The sequence below is a fragment of the Podarcis vaucheri genome (assembly GCF_965113315.1).
Source record: "Podarcis vaucheri genome assembly, chromosome: 7".
NCBI lineage: Eukaryota > Metazoa > Chordata > Lepidosauria > Squamata > Lacertidae > Podarcis > Podarcis vaucheri.
Window position 1 is genome coordinate 24,603,920 of NC_138765.1, and position 14,456 is coordinate 24,618,375.

A 14,456-nucleotide genomic window follows, 5' to 3' on the forward strand; every position below is an offset into this window, starting at 1 on the left:
ACACTGTTGGCTCATGTCAAGTTTGTGGTCAACCAAGACTCCTAGATCCTTTTCACATGTACTGCTCTCAAGCCAGGTGTCACCCATCTTGTATTTGTGCCTCTCATTTTTTTTTTGCCCAAGTGCAATACTTTACATTTCTCCCTGTTAAAGATCATCTTGTTTGTTTTGGCCCAGTTCTCTAATCTGTCAAGGTCGTTTTGAAGTGTGATCCTGTCCTCTGGGGTGTTAGCCACCCCTCCCAGTTTGGTGTCATCTGCAAATTTGATCAGGATGCCCTTGAGTCCATCATCCAAGTCGTTGATAAAGATGTTGAATAAGACCGGGCCCAAGACAGAACCCTGTGGCACCCCACTAGTCACTCTTCTCCAGGATGAAGAGGAACCATTGATGAGCACCCTTTGGGTTCGGTCAGTCAGCCAGTTACAAATCCACTGAGTGGTAGCATAGTCAAGACCGCATTTTACCAGATTCTTTACAAGAATATCATGGGGCACCTTGTCAAATGCCTTGCTGAAATCAAGGTAGGCTACATCCACTGCGTTCCCTTCATCTACCAGGCTTGTAATTCTGTCAAAAAACGAGATCAGGTTAGTCTGACATGACTTATTTTTCAGAAATCCATGCTGACTATTGGTGATCACAGCATTCCCTTCTAGGTGCTCACAGACTGTTTGCTTAATGATCTGCTCCAGAATCTTCCCTGCTATTGATATCAGACTGACTGGGCGATAATTATTTGGGTCCTCTCTTTCCCCCTTTTTGAAAATAGGGACAACATTTGCCCTCCTCCAGTCTGCCAGGACTTCGCCTGTTCTCCAGGAATTCTCAAAGATGACTGCCAGTGGTTCTGAGATCACATCTGCCAGTTCTTTTAATACTCTTGAATGCAGTTCATCTGGCCCTGGAGACTTGAATACATCTAAACTAGCCAAGTATTCTTGTACTATCTCCTTAGTTATTCTGGGCTGTGTTTCCTTTGCTGAATCATTTGCTCCAAATTCTTCAGGTCGGGCATTGTTTTCTTTATCGGAGGAGACTGAGGCAAAGAAAGCATTGAGGAGTTCAGCCCTTTCTGTGTCCCCTGTTTGCATTTCATCATCTTCTCCTCTGAGTGACCCCACTGTTTCTTTGTTCTTCCTTTTGCTACGGACATACCCATAAAAGCCTTTTTTGTTGCTTTTAACCTCTCTAGCAAGCCTGAGTTCATTCTGTGCTTTAGCTTTTCTGACTTTGTGTCTACATGTGCTGACTATTTGTTTGAATTCCTCTTTAGTGGTTTCTCCCTTTTTCCATTTTTTGTACACATCCTTTTTAAATCTTAACTCAGTTAAAAGTTCTTTAGATAGCCACCCTGGCTTCTTTAGGCATCTTCCATGTTTCCGTCTCATTGGTATTGCCTGAAGTTGTGTTCAACGAAGGGCTTCAACTTTGCCCATTAACTTTGGGAGGAGGGTGCCCAGTACCCACAAATATATTATTGTGGGTGCCAAAGCACCCACAGCCCCCTGGAGTTGGCTCCAGTGGCCTGATGGCTGTGGTAACACAGAGGTGAGCTTTTCCCTGATGGGTCCAGTGTTGTGGAACGCCCTCCCTGCTGAAATATGAGCAGCGCCATCAGTGTCGGCATTCTGCCGGCTCCTCAAGACACACCTCTGGGCAAGCAGTCCCCTGAACTGAACATGTGTTTTTATTGTTTTAACTGTTTCTTAATTGTTTAATCGTTATTCTTTTTAACTTTTTGCTTTATCATATATTTTATTTATTAAAGATGTTTCAATGTTGTTGTGTATTTTAATTATGGATCAGAAACCATTTTATCTTCTGCATAGGACTTAATTGAAGATAACACAAAAGCTCTAAGAACAGTAAAATAAAATCAACAAACTCTGAAACAATAAAAACCACCCATAAAGACTCTCAAAACAATTATATCATATATTGAATTGATCTTCTGTAAATGTCTGGGTTACACTTCAGGGGGAAATTCCCTAAACAAAACTGTTTTCAGTCTGTGCCTGAACATCATCACACTAGGCACCTGTCATTGATTCCAGAGAGCTGGAGCTGCAACACTAAAAGCCCAGTTTCTGGTGCAGGCTAAGCACACCTCTGGGGCATTTGTTACTCTCAGCAGTGCTCCATTTGAGAAGTGCAGCTGCTGGGAAGGGATATAGCAGGAAAGGACCTTAAATGCTAAAAGCAAAACCTTGACTTGTGCCTGCTAGCATCTTGGCAGCCAGATCAGCTCCTTCAGCAGAGGTGTCACACAGTATCAAGAGTGTGCCTTAGTCAACAATCTGTTGCGTTCTGCAACTGCTCTTTGTTGGAGAGTTCTATGCAGACAGTAAAGGTCCAACTATTAGGGATGCTGCAGCACAAGTGTGGGGTACCTTTGGCCATCCAGATGTTGCCAAACTGCAACTCCCATCATCCCTGGCCATTGGCCATGCTGGCTGGGCCTGATGGAACTTGCAGCTCAGGAACATCTGCAGGGCCAAAAGGTTCCCCTGCAATAAGCAATTGCAACCCACATGCCAGGAGGTTAGCACTGCAGCAAGCTAGGTAAAGATAAAGGACCCCTGGAGAGTTAAGTCCAGTCAAAGGTGACTATGGGGTTGTGACACTCATCTTGCTTTCAGGGCGAGGGAGCCAGCATTTGTCCACGGACAGCTTTCTGGGTCATGTGGCCAGAATGATTAAACCGCTTCCAGAGCACACTGAAACGTCGTTTACCTCCCAGATAGACAAAGGGTCTGCCCTGGAATAAGTCAGCTCCCTATGTTCCTTTCTGGGGGTGGCAGCTTTCAAACTCCCTGCCTTTTGGACCCAATCGGGATGAGTTTTCCCATTAACAGGAGCAGATCTCCAAAGCAAGGAAATGCTGGTGGTGCCGTTTAGATCTGCATGGCAGAGAATCTAGCTCACTTAAGCTTTTTCTTCTATCTCGTAGGCATGCCAATAAGGGCCCTTGCCTAACTTGGAACTTCCTGTGTCGTTTCAGGGGAAATATGACTGAGGTGGAGCCTGTGTTAGATTTTGCATCATCTGGGCGCACTGGTCGAAGGAATGCGTTGCCGGACATTCTGGGCTCGCCGTCCGGCGTCACTCCCACTGACTTGCCTATGAAACTGGCAGAAATGTCTTTAAACTCAGGTAGATATCGGCCTTATTCTCTAACGCTTCCCATGTCAGTGGTAGCTTTGGCTAATGGATCTGCTCCTAACATTCTTCCTCTGTTATATTGGACCTGTTGGTTTGAATGGCTCTAGTACACCCGAAACCTGTTAGAATTCCTGCTCCATGATTGCAGTCATGGGATTGTTGTCTATCACATGACGGTATATGTTTTGACTCCACAGAGTGGGAAGTGATGGAGACAGGATGTTTGTGTTACTGTGTTCCGTGAAGTGGGACTGTTGTCCTTTGTTCTTTGCTGTCTGATGCTAGAGAGAGAGGGAGCCATGTTGCAGTGCTCCGTGTGTGTTTAAATGTAAATTAAGTAGATTAGCCAAAATGCTGAGTTGCTGAAGTCTCTTACGCAAGCTGCGAAGACTCTGCAGATCCCTAAGTGTGCCGATGTCTGTTGGCATCAGCCGCTGTGATGTTCAGGCAGAAGAAAGCTTTTGAAGCTCCTGAACGATCGACCAGGAGGGAGAGAACATGCCAGTCGGGCATGTGTCTCTGCCAGGGTCCTACTCGAGTATAGGACAAGCTCCTGACAAAACCTACTCAGTAATGTGATCGCTGAACCTGCAACTTCTTGCATGCAAACGAAACGGCTTGTGCAAGGACATAAAAATAGCCTTCTGGATAAGGGCAGTGGCTTATCAAGTCCATCATCCTAATCTCACAGTGCCCAACCAGATGCCTGAGGGAAACCAGTGAGCAGAACATGAGCACACGAGCCCTCTCTCCTTGCATGGTTTCCAGCAGCTGTTATTCAAAAGCATTGAGGCCTACAACTGCGGAGGCAGGGCATAAATATCATGGGTAGTAGCTATTGCTAGTCCCTTCCTTCATGAATTTGTCTAATCCTGTTTTAACGCCATTCAAGTTGGTGGTCATCTGTCAAGGCTCTGCCAAGGCTTCAGGAAAGCTATTCCCCCTCCGGTTACAGCAAGAGTAGAGAAAACAAGGAGAGTCCTTTTAAATGAGTTTTATTCCATCCTAATAGGGAGAGACATGGGACGCGGGTGGCGCTGTGGGTTAAACCACAGAGCCTAGGACTTGCCGATCAGAAGGTCGGCGGTTCAAATCCCCACGATGGGGTGAGCTCCCGTTCCCCGGTCCCTGCTCCTGCCAACCTAGCAGTTCGAAAGCATGTCAAAGTGCAAGTAGATAAATAGGTACCGCTCCGGCGGGAAGGTAAACGGCGTTTTCGTGCGCTGCTCTCGTTCACCAGAAGCGGCTTAGTCATGCTGGCCACATGACCTGGAAGCTGTACACTGGCTCCCTCGGCCAAGAAGGCGAGATGAGCATCGCAACCCCAGAGTCGGCCACAACTGGATCTAATGGTCAGGGGTCCCTTTACATTTACCTAATAGGGAGAGACAAAAGAAAGCAACAAGCCTTAACAATGGCGTTGCTCCAAACTGGGCTCCTCCTCCCTCCTTCCTATCAACAGCCCCTTCCCTTACAGTGGCCACTCGTGGTCAAATGCCTTTGAGTCCTTTGTTCCTTACTCCTAATGAATGTTGTGTTCTGGGAGAAGGGGGATCAGAAATACTTTCCAGTGACAACATGTCAGCTGGCTGCCCTGCCCCAGTCCTTCCCCCCTCTCCTTCTTCTAACACTGCCCAACTCTTTTGTTCGCCTATCTCTGAGTTGGGACTTCCCTCAGAATCCTCAAACTCCTGCTGTAAATCAAAGCTACATTTCTCTTCTCCCTCAGCGTCAGAAGAAGGGGGCGGGTGATCTCCACCGTTCCTCCTCTCTCTCACCCTCTTGAGTCCAATCCCTGACATCATCATTGCCTCCTAGGAGAGCAAATTCCATAGTTTGACTAAGTACAGTATGTCCTAAATCTTCCAGCAACCTAAACCTAGTGTCCTAAACCTTACCATCAAGCTACAACCTTATTCTCCACAGAGATTAATTACGTAATTAAAAATCTGTTTCCACTGCAGTAGATGGCGAGATGCATGATACAGGTTTTATCAGGAGCCAAATTGCAGCAGAATAGAAACATCATAGGCCGAGATGGAACCTTGTTCCCTCCTTGCATCTTTCATTGCAATGCACATTTTTCTGGCTGCTCCTTCGCTGATCTTGTCTCTTTGCTTGACCCTCTCCCCACCTCCCCTCCCCAATCCCAGACAGGTCTCAAGAAATGCAGTCGCCAGCCACAGAGGTGCCCCCACCAGTACCTCAAAGCCCAGAGCTGAAAGATACCTCTTAACCCCTCCTCGTGGAGGCATCGGAAGCCACATAGGACATGGAAGGACTTCCCAGTATCAGAAGAGGTTTGCCTGGAGTTGTGTGTGTGTTTGTGTGGGATGACCCCGCAAGGCTGTCTTATATCTCCCGGCATGGACTGACAGAGGAAGACTGGATGGATTCCACAGCCATCTCTTTTACAAAGATGAGGGCAGAACCTTGAAGGGACCATTTTCTTCTGTGGGACTTGAGGGGAGCGAAAGAAGAGGAAATGGAGGGTCTGTTGAAAGGCCTAGAGAGCCTAGGAAGCTGCCTTGTATCAACACAGACTATTGGTTCTAGCCATCTCAGTATTGTCAACACTGATTGGCAGCAGCTGTCCAGAGATTTTGGATGAGCATATTTCTCAGCTCTACCTGAGATGCTGAGGGTTAAACCCGTGACCTTTGACATGCAAAGCATGTTCTCTGACCCTGAGACAGACCCCCTTCCCTAAATGTACACTTGCTATCCCTTAGAGGATCCTGAAGGTTATTAAAGGATCCAAGTTGTTCTTTCCTTCTTCTTCAGAGAGTGCATTATTCACTGTGATGTTTGGGGAAACGACTTATTTATTTGGGATTTGGGATTTGGTGTTGTCGTTTTTTCACCAACAGATCCAGTATTCTTTTTCACACACAAAATGTAAGGGGCAAAATGTGAGATCAGCTTATCCACCATCCCGGTTGATTCCCCACCAAGAGTGCAATTATGTCCTGTATACTTAAGAAATTTCGGTGGTTTGAGGAACAAAATTGCTCCAACCTCTCAAAAAAGGAAAGAAATATAATGGCACTACCAACCTGGATGAATTTGGAATTCAAAACATTAAGATGGCAAAACGTCTTGTTGCATCATAGTAACTACTTGGTTCACGGGCATACAGTGGTGCCTCGCAAGACGAAATTAATTCGTTCTACGAGTTTTTTCGTCTTGCGAATTTTTCGTCTTGCGAAGCACAGTCAAGTCGCAACTGCACCTCTTCAAGCAATGCACCCTGGGTTTTAAGAAAAAGGAAACAAACTCGCAAGACGTTTTTGTCTTGCGAAGCAAGCCCATAGGGAAATTCGTCTTGCGAAGCAACTCAAAAAACAAAAAACTCTTTCGTCTTGCGAGTTTTTCGTCTTGCGAGGCATTCGTCTTGCGAGGTACCACTGTATATGGGTTGGTGTCTGTGTAGAATTTGATGTTGAGCTCATTCTGAAAATATCAGCTTTCTTTACAGGGAAGGACTCAAGTTTCAAGTCCTCATGGTTGTGAAGCAATGCTCACATTATAGAAATGACAGAAGGGTCTCACCATCTTCCCTTAGGTAACACACACACACACACACACATCAGCTACTATATTTTGGAAGGTCACAGGGTGGCATTCTGCTAAAATTTGGAGGTGATAATCAGGGTGTGTGACTTCTGTTGGGTGTTCCCTCTCCCTTTTCCTCTATCCTTTGAGTGCTGGAGCAAAGACAGGCTTTAAAAATGTCCAGGCAACACCTGAGAAACTATTACAATTGCAGGAGGGAGGGTCAGAAAGATTTCCAGTAGTATAGATATTTAAAGCACAGAGTCCATATGGTCCTGATTATGATATAGCTGCCATCCCAGTAATTGCCAGGTAATTACCCTGCCTCCCATTGCATCAGAACAATGGCTTAAACACAAGGGAGTGGAAACATAGACAAAGGATAGAATGGAAATATAGACAAAGGCTGCCACTCCCCAAAAGACCTCTTCCTGTTCCCAAAATCCACCACATTGATGAGCTTTCTTGCCCACACACCTCTGTTAAGAACATTGGACTGGTTTCCTCCGGGGCACAGATTATTCAAAAATTCAGAGATGGAACGGACATGTTGTAGAAAAGTGGGTTGCCCCAGTTTCTAGAGTTATAAAGCACTCGTGTTTAGTGAGGATCTGTTCGTGCTAATACTGCTCATTAAACTTCCACCATTCCAACAACTGTCTGGTTTTACTTTCTGGTTTTAATTCCAAAATGTAGCTCAAATGGGGGGGGGGGTGTTAGCTATTCCTCTCTAGGGAGGCAGGTCCACACCCAGCAACGAACAGCTCCAGGGTGGGTGACATGGTAAACGCCATAGAAGTGTCAGAGATAGACTCCAATGGCCCTGGAAAGGGATGTGGGGCTGGAGAGGGAGGCATGGCTCTCCCTTAGGATCCTCAGTATCAAGCTCTCCAATCCTACTGGAACCCTCCCTCTACATCTCCCACAAACCATCTACCTGTATCATCCAGCCATGAGAGAAGCATGAATGATCAAGCATAAAAGCCTACGGCCCAAAATGAACTACGGCTTACTAGATACAAATGCGAAAACACCTTTGCTTTTATTTAGTTAAGGATTGGGGTACCCCAGACCCAGGGGTCAAACTAGCCTTCCAGGCTTCTTGGGACTCTCCCTAGGCCACCTGCCCAGGCACAGCCTTTAAGGGAGGATGGAGGGTGATGTGGCCAGATTGCCAAGGCAAAGCAGAGTTCCCGTGTTTCTCAGACTTAGCCATCAAGCCTGCAGGAATAGTTCTACAGAGCCATAGTGTCATTCATGGGCCAGAAGTCAGCTTCACCTGCTGAACAGCAGCCTGAAGGGAAAGGAGGCGGGGCCAGCTAGTTCTTGTCAGTGCCTTCTCCTTGACATCTTTGAAGGCTGATCAGCTGCAGGTGGAACCACTCCTTCTTCTCCCCCCACCTTCAGGCTGCTGTTCGGCAGGTAAAGCTGACTCCTGGCCCATGACACATACTGATTCCCATGGAATGGTTGTAACTCAGTGGTGGAGCATCTGTTTTGCGTGGTCCTTGGTCTAACCCCTGCCACCTACAGATAGGACTGGGAGAGACTGCTGTCTGAAATTAGATCACACCAAGCTGGGTATATGAGAGGCTTGTCTCAGAATTAAGCATTTTACTAGGCTTCCATTGGTTTCAACCGATGAGCTGCAGTACCTTTTCTGGACGTTACGAGGGTGGCGCTGCAGCACAGGACATTGAAGATTAGTAGCTGCTTTCAACTGCAGCTGCTTTCAACATGTGGCTCCCACTCACCAAACCAGTAATAGTCTCCAGTTGGACTCCAACTCCCATCAGCCCCAGACAGCATAATCAACATAATCAGCATAATCAACATAATCAGCAGTCTCTCCTCCCACCCACGCAGGTTTGGGCCAACTCCAAACCACCTTGGTCAAGCAATGTCCAAGAGGATAATGTGCTGAGCAAGGAAATAGTTTGGGCAGCAAGAGGCTATAGAACAAATGCCCTTTGACTTCCTTCCAGTGCCCCCCCATTACCTTGTTAGCAGCCACTTCAACTCTTGGTTCAAGCTGGTCGTGTTGTGTAATCATTTTGTTCAAGTGGGCAGGGATGTTAAAAAGTAACTATACCAGAAGAGGCAGAAGAAAGCATTTGGAAGGAGAGCTCTGCACAACCTGGAATTTGCAGAGTGAGCTTCACTATGGAACACAACGGCATCGGAACCTGTTGAACACCAGCCTACACAATTAGAAATCCTATAGAAATCGCTAAGAGTGAATTCAGTTCCTCAAGGAGGAATCCTTATGTAGCCCAAACTTATGAACAAGAGATAATTGAGGGGCGGTAATAAGATAAATAAGGGGAAGTGCGTTCAGTGGTCACAGAATGCAGGCTGGCTGTTGGAGGAAGAGGAATGGAAAATCTGGGGAGGGGAGAACGGAATAGAATATGGAATAAGATATGGCTGGCTGTCACCCTGAAAAGCAGCACTTCATGCTGCAACATTGTGTTGCAGGTCTCAGTTTTTATAGACTGGCGGAGAGTGCTTGCCACTACCTGGGGTAGTTAAAGAAAACAAAAAAAAAAAAATCTGATTTTTGAATGGGTAGTATGATTTGTGAGTTTTGGCCCACCATGCCAAAAAGTGGGTGAAATCATGCCGAAGCCATGATTTGGTCTTGATTCAAAAATGGCTTCTGGCATCCAAACTATGATAAAGCGGCTGTTCCTACCTCAGGAACTCTTGGACAAACCTATGCCAAAAAAATGCCTAAGTGAAGTTTTGGTCTGCCACCTTGATTCAAAATGGCACCCGCCTTCCAAATGTCAACAAAGACTGCTGCCCCCACCTCAGGAACCCTCATGCCAAGTTTGACGACAATATATCGAGGACCCATAGGGAACAGAGAGGTGGACAAACAGACAGACAAACCTCTTGCCAAAATATATAGCAGATGGGTGTTGCGGCTGGTTGCAAGGTCCGAATCTAACACAGGCAGACAAGAATTTAAAAGGTCAGTGGTAGACGACATGGGCACAGCTAGGCCTCCAAACCCGGAGAAGCAGTTATATAGTGCCTGCAAAGTCTCTCCTGCAGGGAGCAGGGAACTTTTTTGAGTCTGAGGGCCACGTTCACTCATGAACAATCTTCCAGGGGCCACACAACATTAGCATGCCGCACCAGAGGTAACAGTGGGTGCAGCAATGGGTGTTCCTCTCATTTCATACAGCAGGCCACACCAAAGCTGCAGATTTCTAAACATCCCCACTTCTCCATCATCCATCATGCCATGCAAGAGACATTGTCCCAGTGCCAGGACACAATCCAGCAGGACAGAAGCTCTTGAGGACACTGGCAGAGCAACCCCTGTCAGCACTTGGAGCATGCCCCACCAACATCCGAGATCGCGGGCACCCTGGACAGTGTCTCCAGTGCCCTGCAGCCTCAGTGCTGCCCAGTGTACCCCTGCCCCTGCCTTCCTACCCTACTGCTTGTGGAGAAAGGTGAGGTGTGTGGCCTAAGGAGAGTCCCCAAGGCCAGATATGCAAGACACATGGTGTCAGGAGTGCATGCAGGAGCCAGGCCCTGTGACCAGTAGGGCTTTGCAGGACTGGGGCCTTCCTAAGTTTGTTCTGGAGAGGCAAGGTGTGGCCGCACAGGTGAGGCCACTTGGTGCACCTGGTGGCAAGAGCTGGGAAGGGATACAAGATCAGCATTTCACTCTGGCTCTTTGCCACAGCAACTCATTTCCTGCCTTTGGCTTCTTGCTTCCTGATCCTCGGACCTCGGCTTCTTGACTCCTTGCTTCTCAACCCTCGGACCCTTGACTTCGTGACTCCCTGCTTCCTGACCCTCAGACTCCTGGCTTCTGGACTCTCGCTCCTGCTCCCACCCCGCCATCTTGTCATCAGCCAGGACTTTGATTGCCTGTAGACCGGACCATGACACATGGCCTCTAAACCTTGGGTTCCCCAACTCTATTGGTTATCCAGGTTGCCTGGTTGCTGAGGCAGTCACTTCAAGCAGTGCAGCAGGCTGGGGACAGATGAGATCAAGCAGAAGAGGGGTGTCCTCATGCACCTTTGCCACTTGTCCTTTGGCTGTGAATGCAGCACTATGAGGAAATTGTTGCTGCCTTCCTGGGCAGGGCTCTGAGGCCAGCGGCCCCCCCGCAGGCTGTCTTCAGTCACCTCAGGTCATGGGTTCCCCATGGAGGCCAACACAGGCCAGTGGCAGAGTGCACGGCCCCCAGCCACTGCTCTTCCTGTTTGCCACCCTTGGCCACTGGCTTGGGTGTGCCATTCTCTGCTCAGAGCTCTTGCTGCTTCTCATGAAGCATCCTCATTGAAAGACCTACATTGGCTCCCAGTACGTTTCCGAGCACAATTCAAAGTGTTGGTGTTGACCTTTAAAGCCCTAAATTGCCTCGGCCCAGTATACCTGAAGGAGCGCCTCCACCCCCATCGTTCTGCCCAGACGCCGAGGTCCAGCGCCGAGGGCCTTCTGGCAGTTCCCTCACTGCAAGAAGCAAAGCTACAGGGAATCAGGCAGAGGGCCTTCTCAGTAGTGGCACCCACCCTGTGGAACGCCCTCCCATCAGATGTCAAAGAGATAAACAACTACCTGACATTTAGAAGACATCTTAAGGCAGCCCTGTTCAGGGAAGTTTTTAATGTGTGACATTTTAATGTATTTTTAATCTTTGTTGGAAGCCGCCCAGAGTGGCTGGGGAAACCCAGCCAGATGGGCGGGGTAGAAATAATAAATTATTATTATTATTTATCCTTAACAAACTATGATTCCCAGGGTGGGCGCTCTATTTTCTGATATGCCTCAGGTGACAAAATGTCTCAGGCCAGTCCTGTCTCTGGTGCATTGCAGAACATTAAGGCAAGGCAGACAATTCTAAGCACGAGCTTGAGAAAGTTGACATTACTGAATGTAACACAGCACAGACCACATTCCATGCGATACTTAGCCCCCTAACACAACTCAGATTTCAGTATCAAAGTCAGATCCAGGAGCCGTTATTGCTGCTCTTAGTGCTGAGACAGGTGACTACAGGCCCAAGGTGAACAGGATGGGCAGTGCTTTTGGGAGCCATGTTGCTCTGCAGCTCCTAGACAGCATGGCTTGTGCAGGAATCGGTAGCAATATGGACTGAGGCCACCTGGCATCTCTTTCCACCAGTGGGCCAGGAGCCAGCACTGGGAAAGCAGCCTTTGGCAGGGTCAGCAGGACAGAGTGACCTTGCTGGGAAAGGAACATGCCCTAAATAGTCTGGTGGCATTGCAGAAACCCGTTGAATAAATAATCGCCGTCACTCTTCTGTCCGAAAGAAGATTGTCGCATCAGAGACTACCTTCATGGCAACAATTAGTTTCCCACAGTCGGACCAATCCAAAGCTAGTTCATGGGATCCGTATGTGCACATCAGAGTCCCTATGTGCACAAGCAATAACTCTGAATCAAGGCTGGCTCTGTGTGTGGCCAAGTTGCTCCTGCACCTTTAAGAATTGTGTAGATAAGGGGATTTTTGCAGTTGTAGCTATTAAAGGCACAGGAGCCCTGTGCTCTTTTGCTTCCAGCCAGCCGAGTGGGGAGAGGCATCAAGCTGAGCACAGTAGAGAGAGCAGTATTCATCTAGAATTGGCAGATTAGCCGGAAGTTAAATTCTGCTGCTTTAGCCGCATGTGCCAGTTCCCACCACAGAATCAAACCCTGCCCACCAGCTGGCATCATGCCTGGTGTATTAGAGTGATGGCCTCACAGGCCTAATTTGACTCCCAGTGGACCAGAGGTTTCACACCCATAATCTAGGCCAGACACCCTCAAACTCGGCCCTCCAGATGTTTTGGGACTACAACTCCCATCATCCCTAGCTAACAGAACCAGTGGTCAGGGATGATGGGAATTGTAGTCTATCCTCCTAGTGGTGCAGCAATAAATCTGCTAGCACATTTGCAAAGCTAAACAGGGTCTGGTATGGTTTCAAATTGCATGAGGGACTTCTTGTTGAGATTCCCGCATTGCAGGGGGTTCGACGAGATGACCCTGGGGGTTCCTTCCAATTCTACAATTCTATGAGATGGATCTAGAAGCAGAATACAAAGTCCTTCTATAGCTCTACACAATCCTTCTTTGTTTTTTTACATTAGTTCCCACCACCACCCGTACCGACACATGTGGCATTTAATGATGTTTTATGATGCTTCTGCCTGCCCTTGGCTTTTACTGTTGTTTGTTCCTTTTATAACCATTGCAGTTTTCATTGTGTTTTGCTTCATTTTGTTGGAAGCAGAAATGCTGCATGAATGGCAAAGCACTAAAAAGGTAAAAGGTAAAGGACTCCCGGATGGTTGAGTTCCGGCAAAGGCGACTACAGGGTGCGGCGCTCATCTCGCTTCAGGCCAAGAGAGCCAGAGTTTGTCCACAGACAGCTTTCCGGGTCATGTGCCCAGCATGACTAAACCGCTTCTGGCACAATGGAACACCGTGACGGAAACCAAAGTGCACGGAAGCACCGTTTACCTTCCTGCCGCAGTGGTACCTATTTATCTACTTGCACTGGCGTGCTTTTGAACTGCTAGGTTGGCAGGAGCTGGGACAGAGCAACGGGAGCTCACCCTGTCACAGGGATTCAAACCTCCAACCTTCTGATCGGCAAGCCCAAGAGGCTCAGTGGTTTAGACCACAGTGCCACCTGTTAGCAGTACCCTATCGGTGGTGCTGTGGTTGCTGGGATGGCGCAAGGCAATGGTCATGGCAGCTCCGTGTTGGTCATGACCTCACTGCCGCCTTGCCTCATCCCTATTCTGGGGAATGCAGTGCCACTGCCAGTCCACCCCTCTCATGCCCTGTGGCTGGTTGATATAGACCACATTGAAGTCTATGAGGAAATGCTGAGTGGGTGTCAATATTTTAAATCAGGGGTGGCTAACCTTTTTATGCCCAAGGGGGTTCACTTTGCAGAAATAGGGGGGGAGTAAGTGGGATTTTGCAGCCTTGTGCATATTAATTAAAACGATTGAACTTAAATTATAATTAATGGCTACTATTAATTCAACTAAATTTTTGGGAGGTCTTGGGAGACCTTAATATGGCTGTGTGTTGTGGGGAGGGGAGGCCCCCCATGGGTCAGGGGTTTTACCACCCTTGTTTTCAATGATGCCTCCTTAAGTATTTCAGTCAAAACTCTTAAATTGACTCAGGAGGATAGAAGGGAGATGCAAATAGGGACATGGTACATAGAACAGCAGCTCTTTTCGGGAGCTCAAAGTCAGTACAGTTTTTTTTTGGAGGGTGAGATTGCCACGACTGGCTCCCCATCCCTTTAACACAATGCTGATGGGAATAAACCTGGGGCTGATAGGAACATGTGGAGGGCACCAGCTTAGCAAAGGCTGTTCTCATGAATGTAGCCCCAACCCCTATCAACTTGAATGTCTGAAAAATGCCTATATGCAGGCCTTTAATCCACTGCTGTGCTGCAAAGGCTATGGCAGAAGGAACACAGAATCACAGAATTGTAGAGTTGGAAGGGACCCAACGGTCATCTAGTCCAACCCCCTGCAATGCAGGTCTCCTGTCCACTGCTCAAACCACCAACTTTCTGATTAATAGCCAGATGCACTGACCCATCAATAGGTGAGAGTCAGGGAGTGGGGCTTGGGGATTTCAACAAGGGTCCACCTACCTCCCTGCAAAACCCACTTGAGAACTGCTTGCAGCACCTTCAAAAAACAAAGCCGACAAGTTGATTGTGGCCTGCT

General features: G+C 47.8%; 2 protein-coding genes across 2 annotated transcripts in view; one reads left to right on the top strand and one right to left on the bottom strand.

The window, feature by feature from the left end:
• The window catches only part of ZCCHC17 (zinc finger CCHC-type containing 17), a 351,579-nt gene that overhangs the window by 308,991 nt on the left and 28,132 nt on the right, over positions 1–14,456 (bottom strand). The window lies entirely within an intron of this gene.
• On the top strand, positions 3,005–7,376 carry LOC309537356 (cAMP-dependent protein kinase inhibitor alpha-like). Its single transcript, XM_082232243.1, has 2 exons — positions 3,005–3,156; positions 5,319–7,376. Exons 1-2 carry the CDS (start codon positions 3,012–3,014, stop codon positions 5,399–5,401), a joined length of 228 nt encoding a protein of 75 aa, XP_082088369.1. The 5' UTR covers positions 3,005–3,011; the 3' UTR covers positions 5,402–7,376.

What these genes read in the sequence shown, in the direction of transcription:
- LOC309537356 (XM_082232243.1), top strand. Translation starts at nt 3,012, where the DNA reads ATGACTGAGGTGGAGCCTGTGTTAGATTTTGCATCATCTGGGCGCACT. An exon ending in AGAAATGTCTTTAAACTCAG is followed by an intron (nt 3,157 to 5,318) that starts GTAGATATCGGC and finishes CCCCAATCCCAG; the next exon opens with ACAGGTCTCAAGAAATGCAG.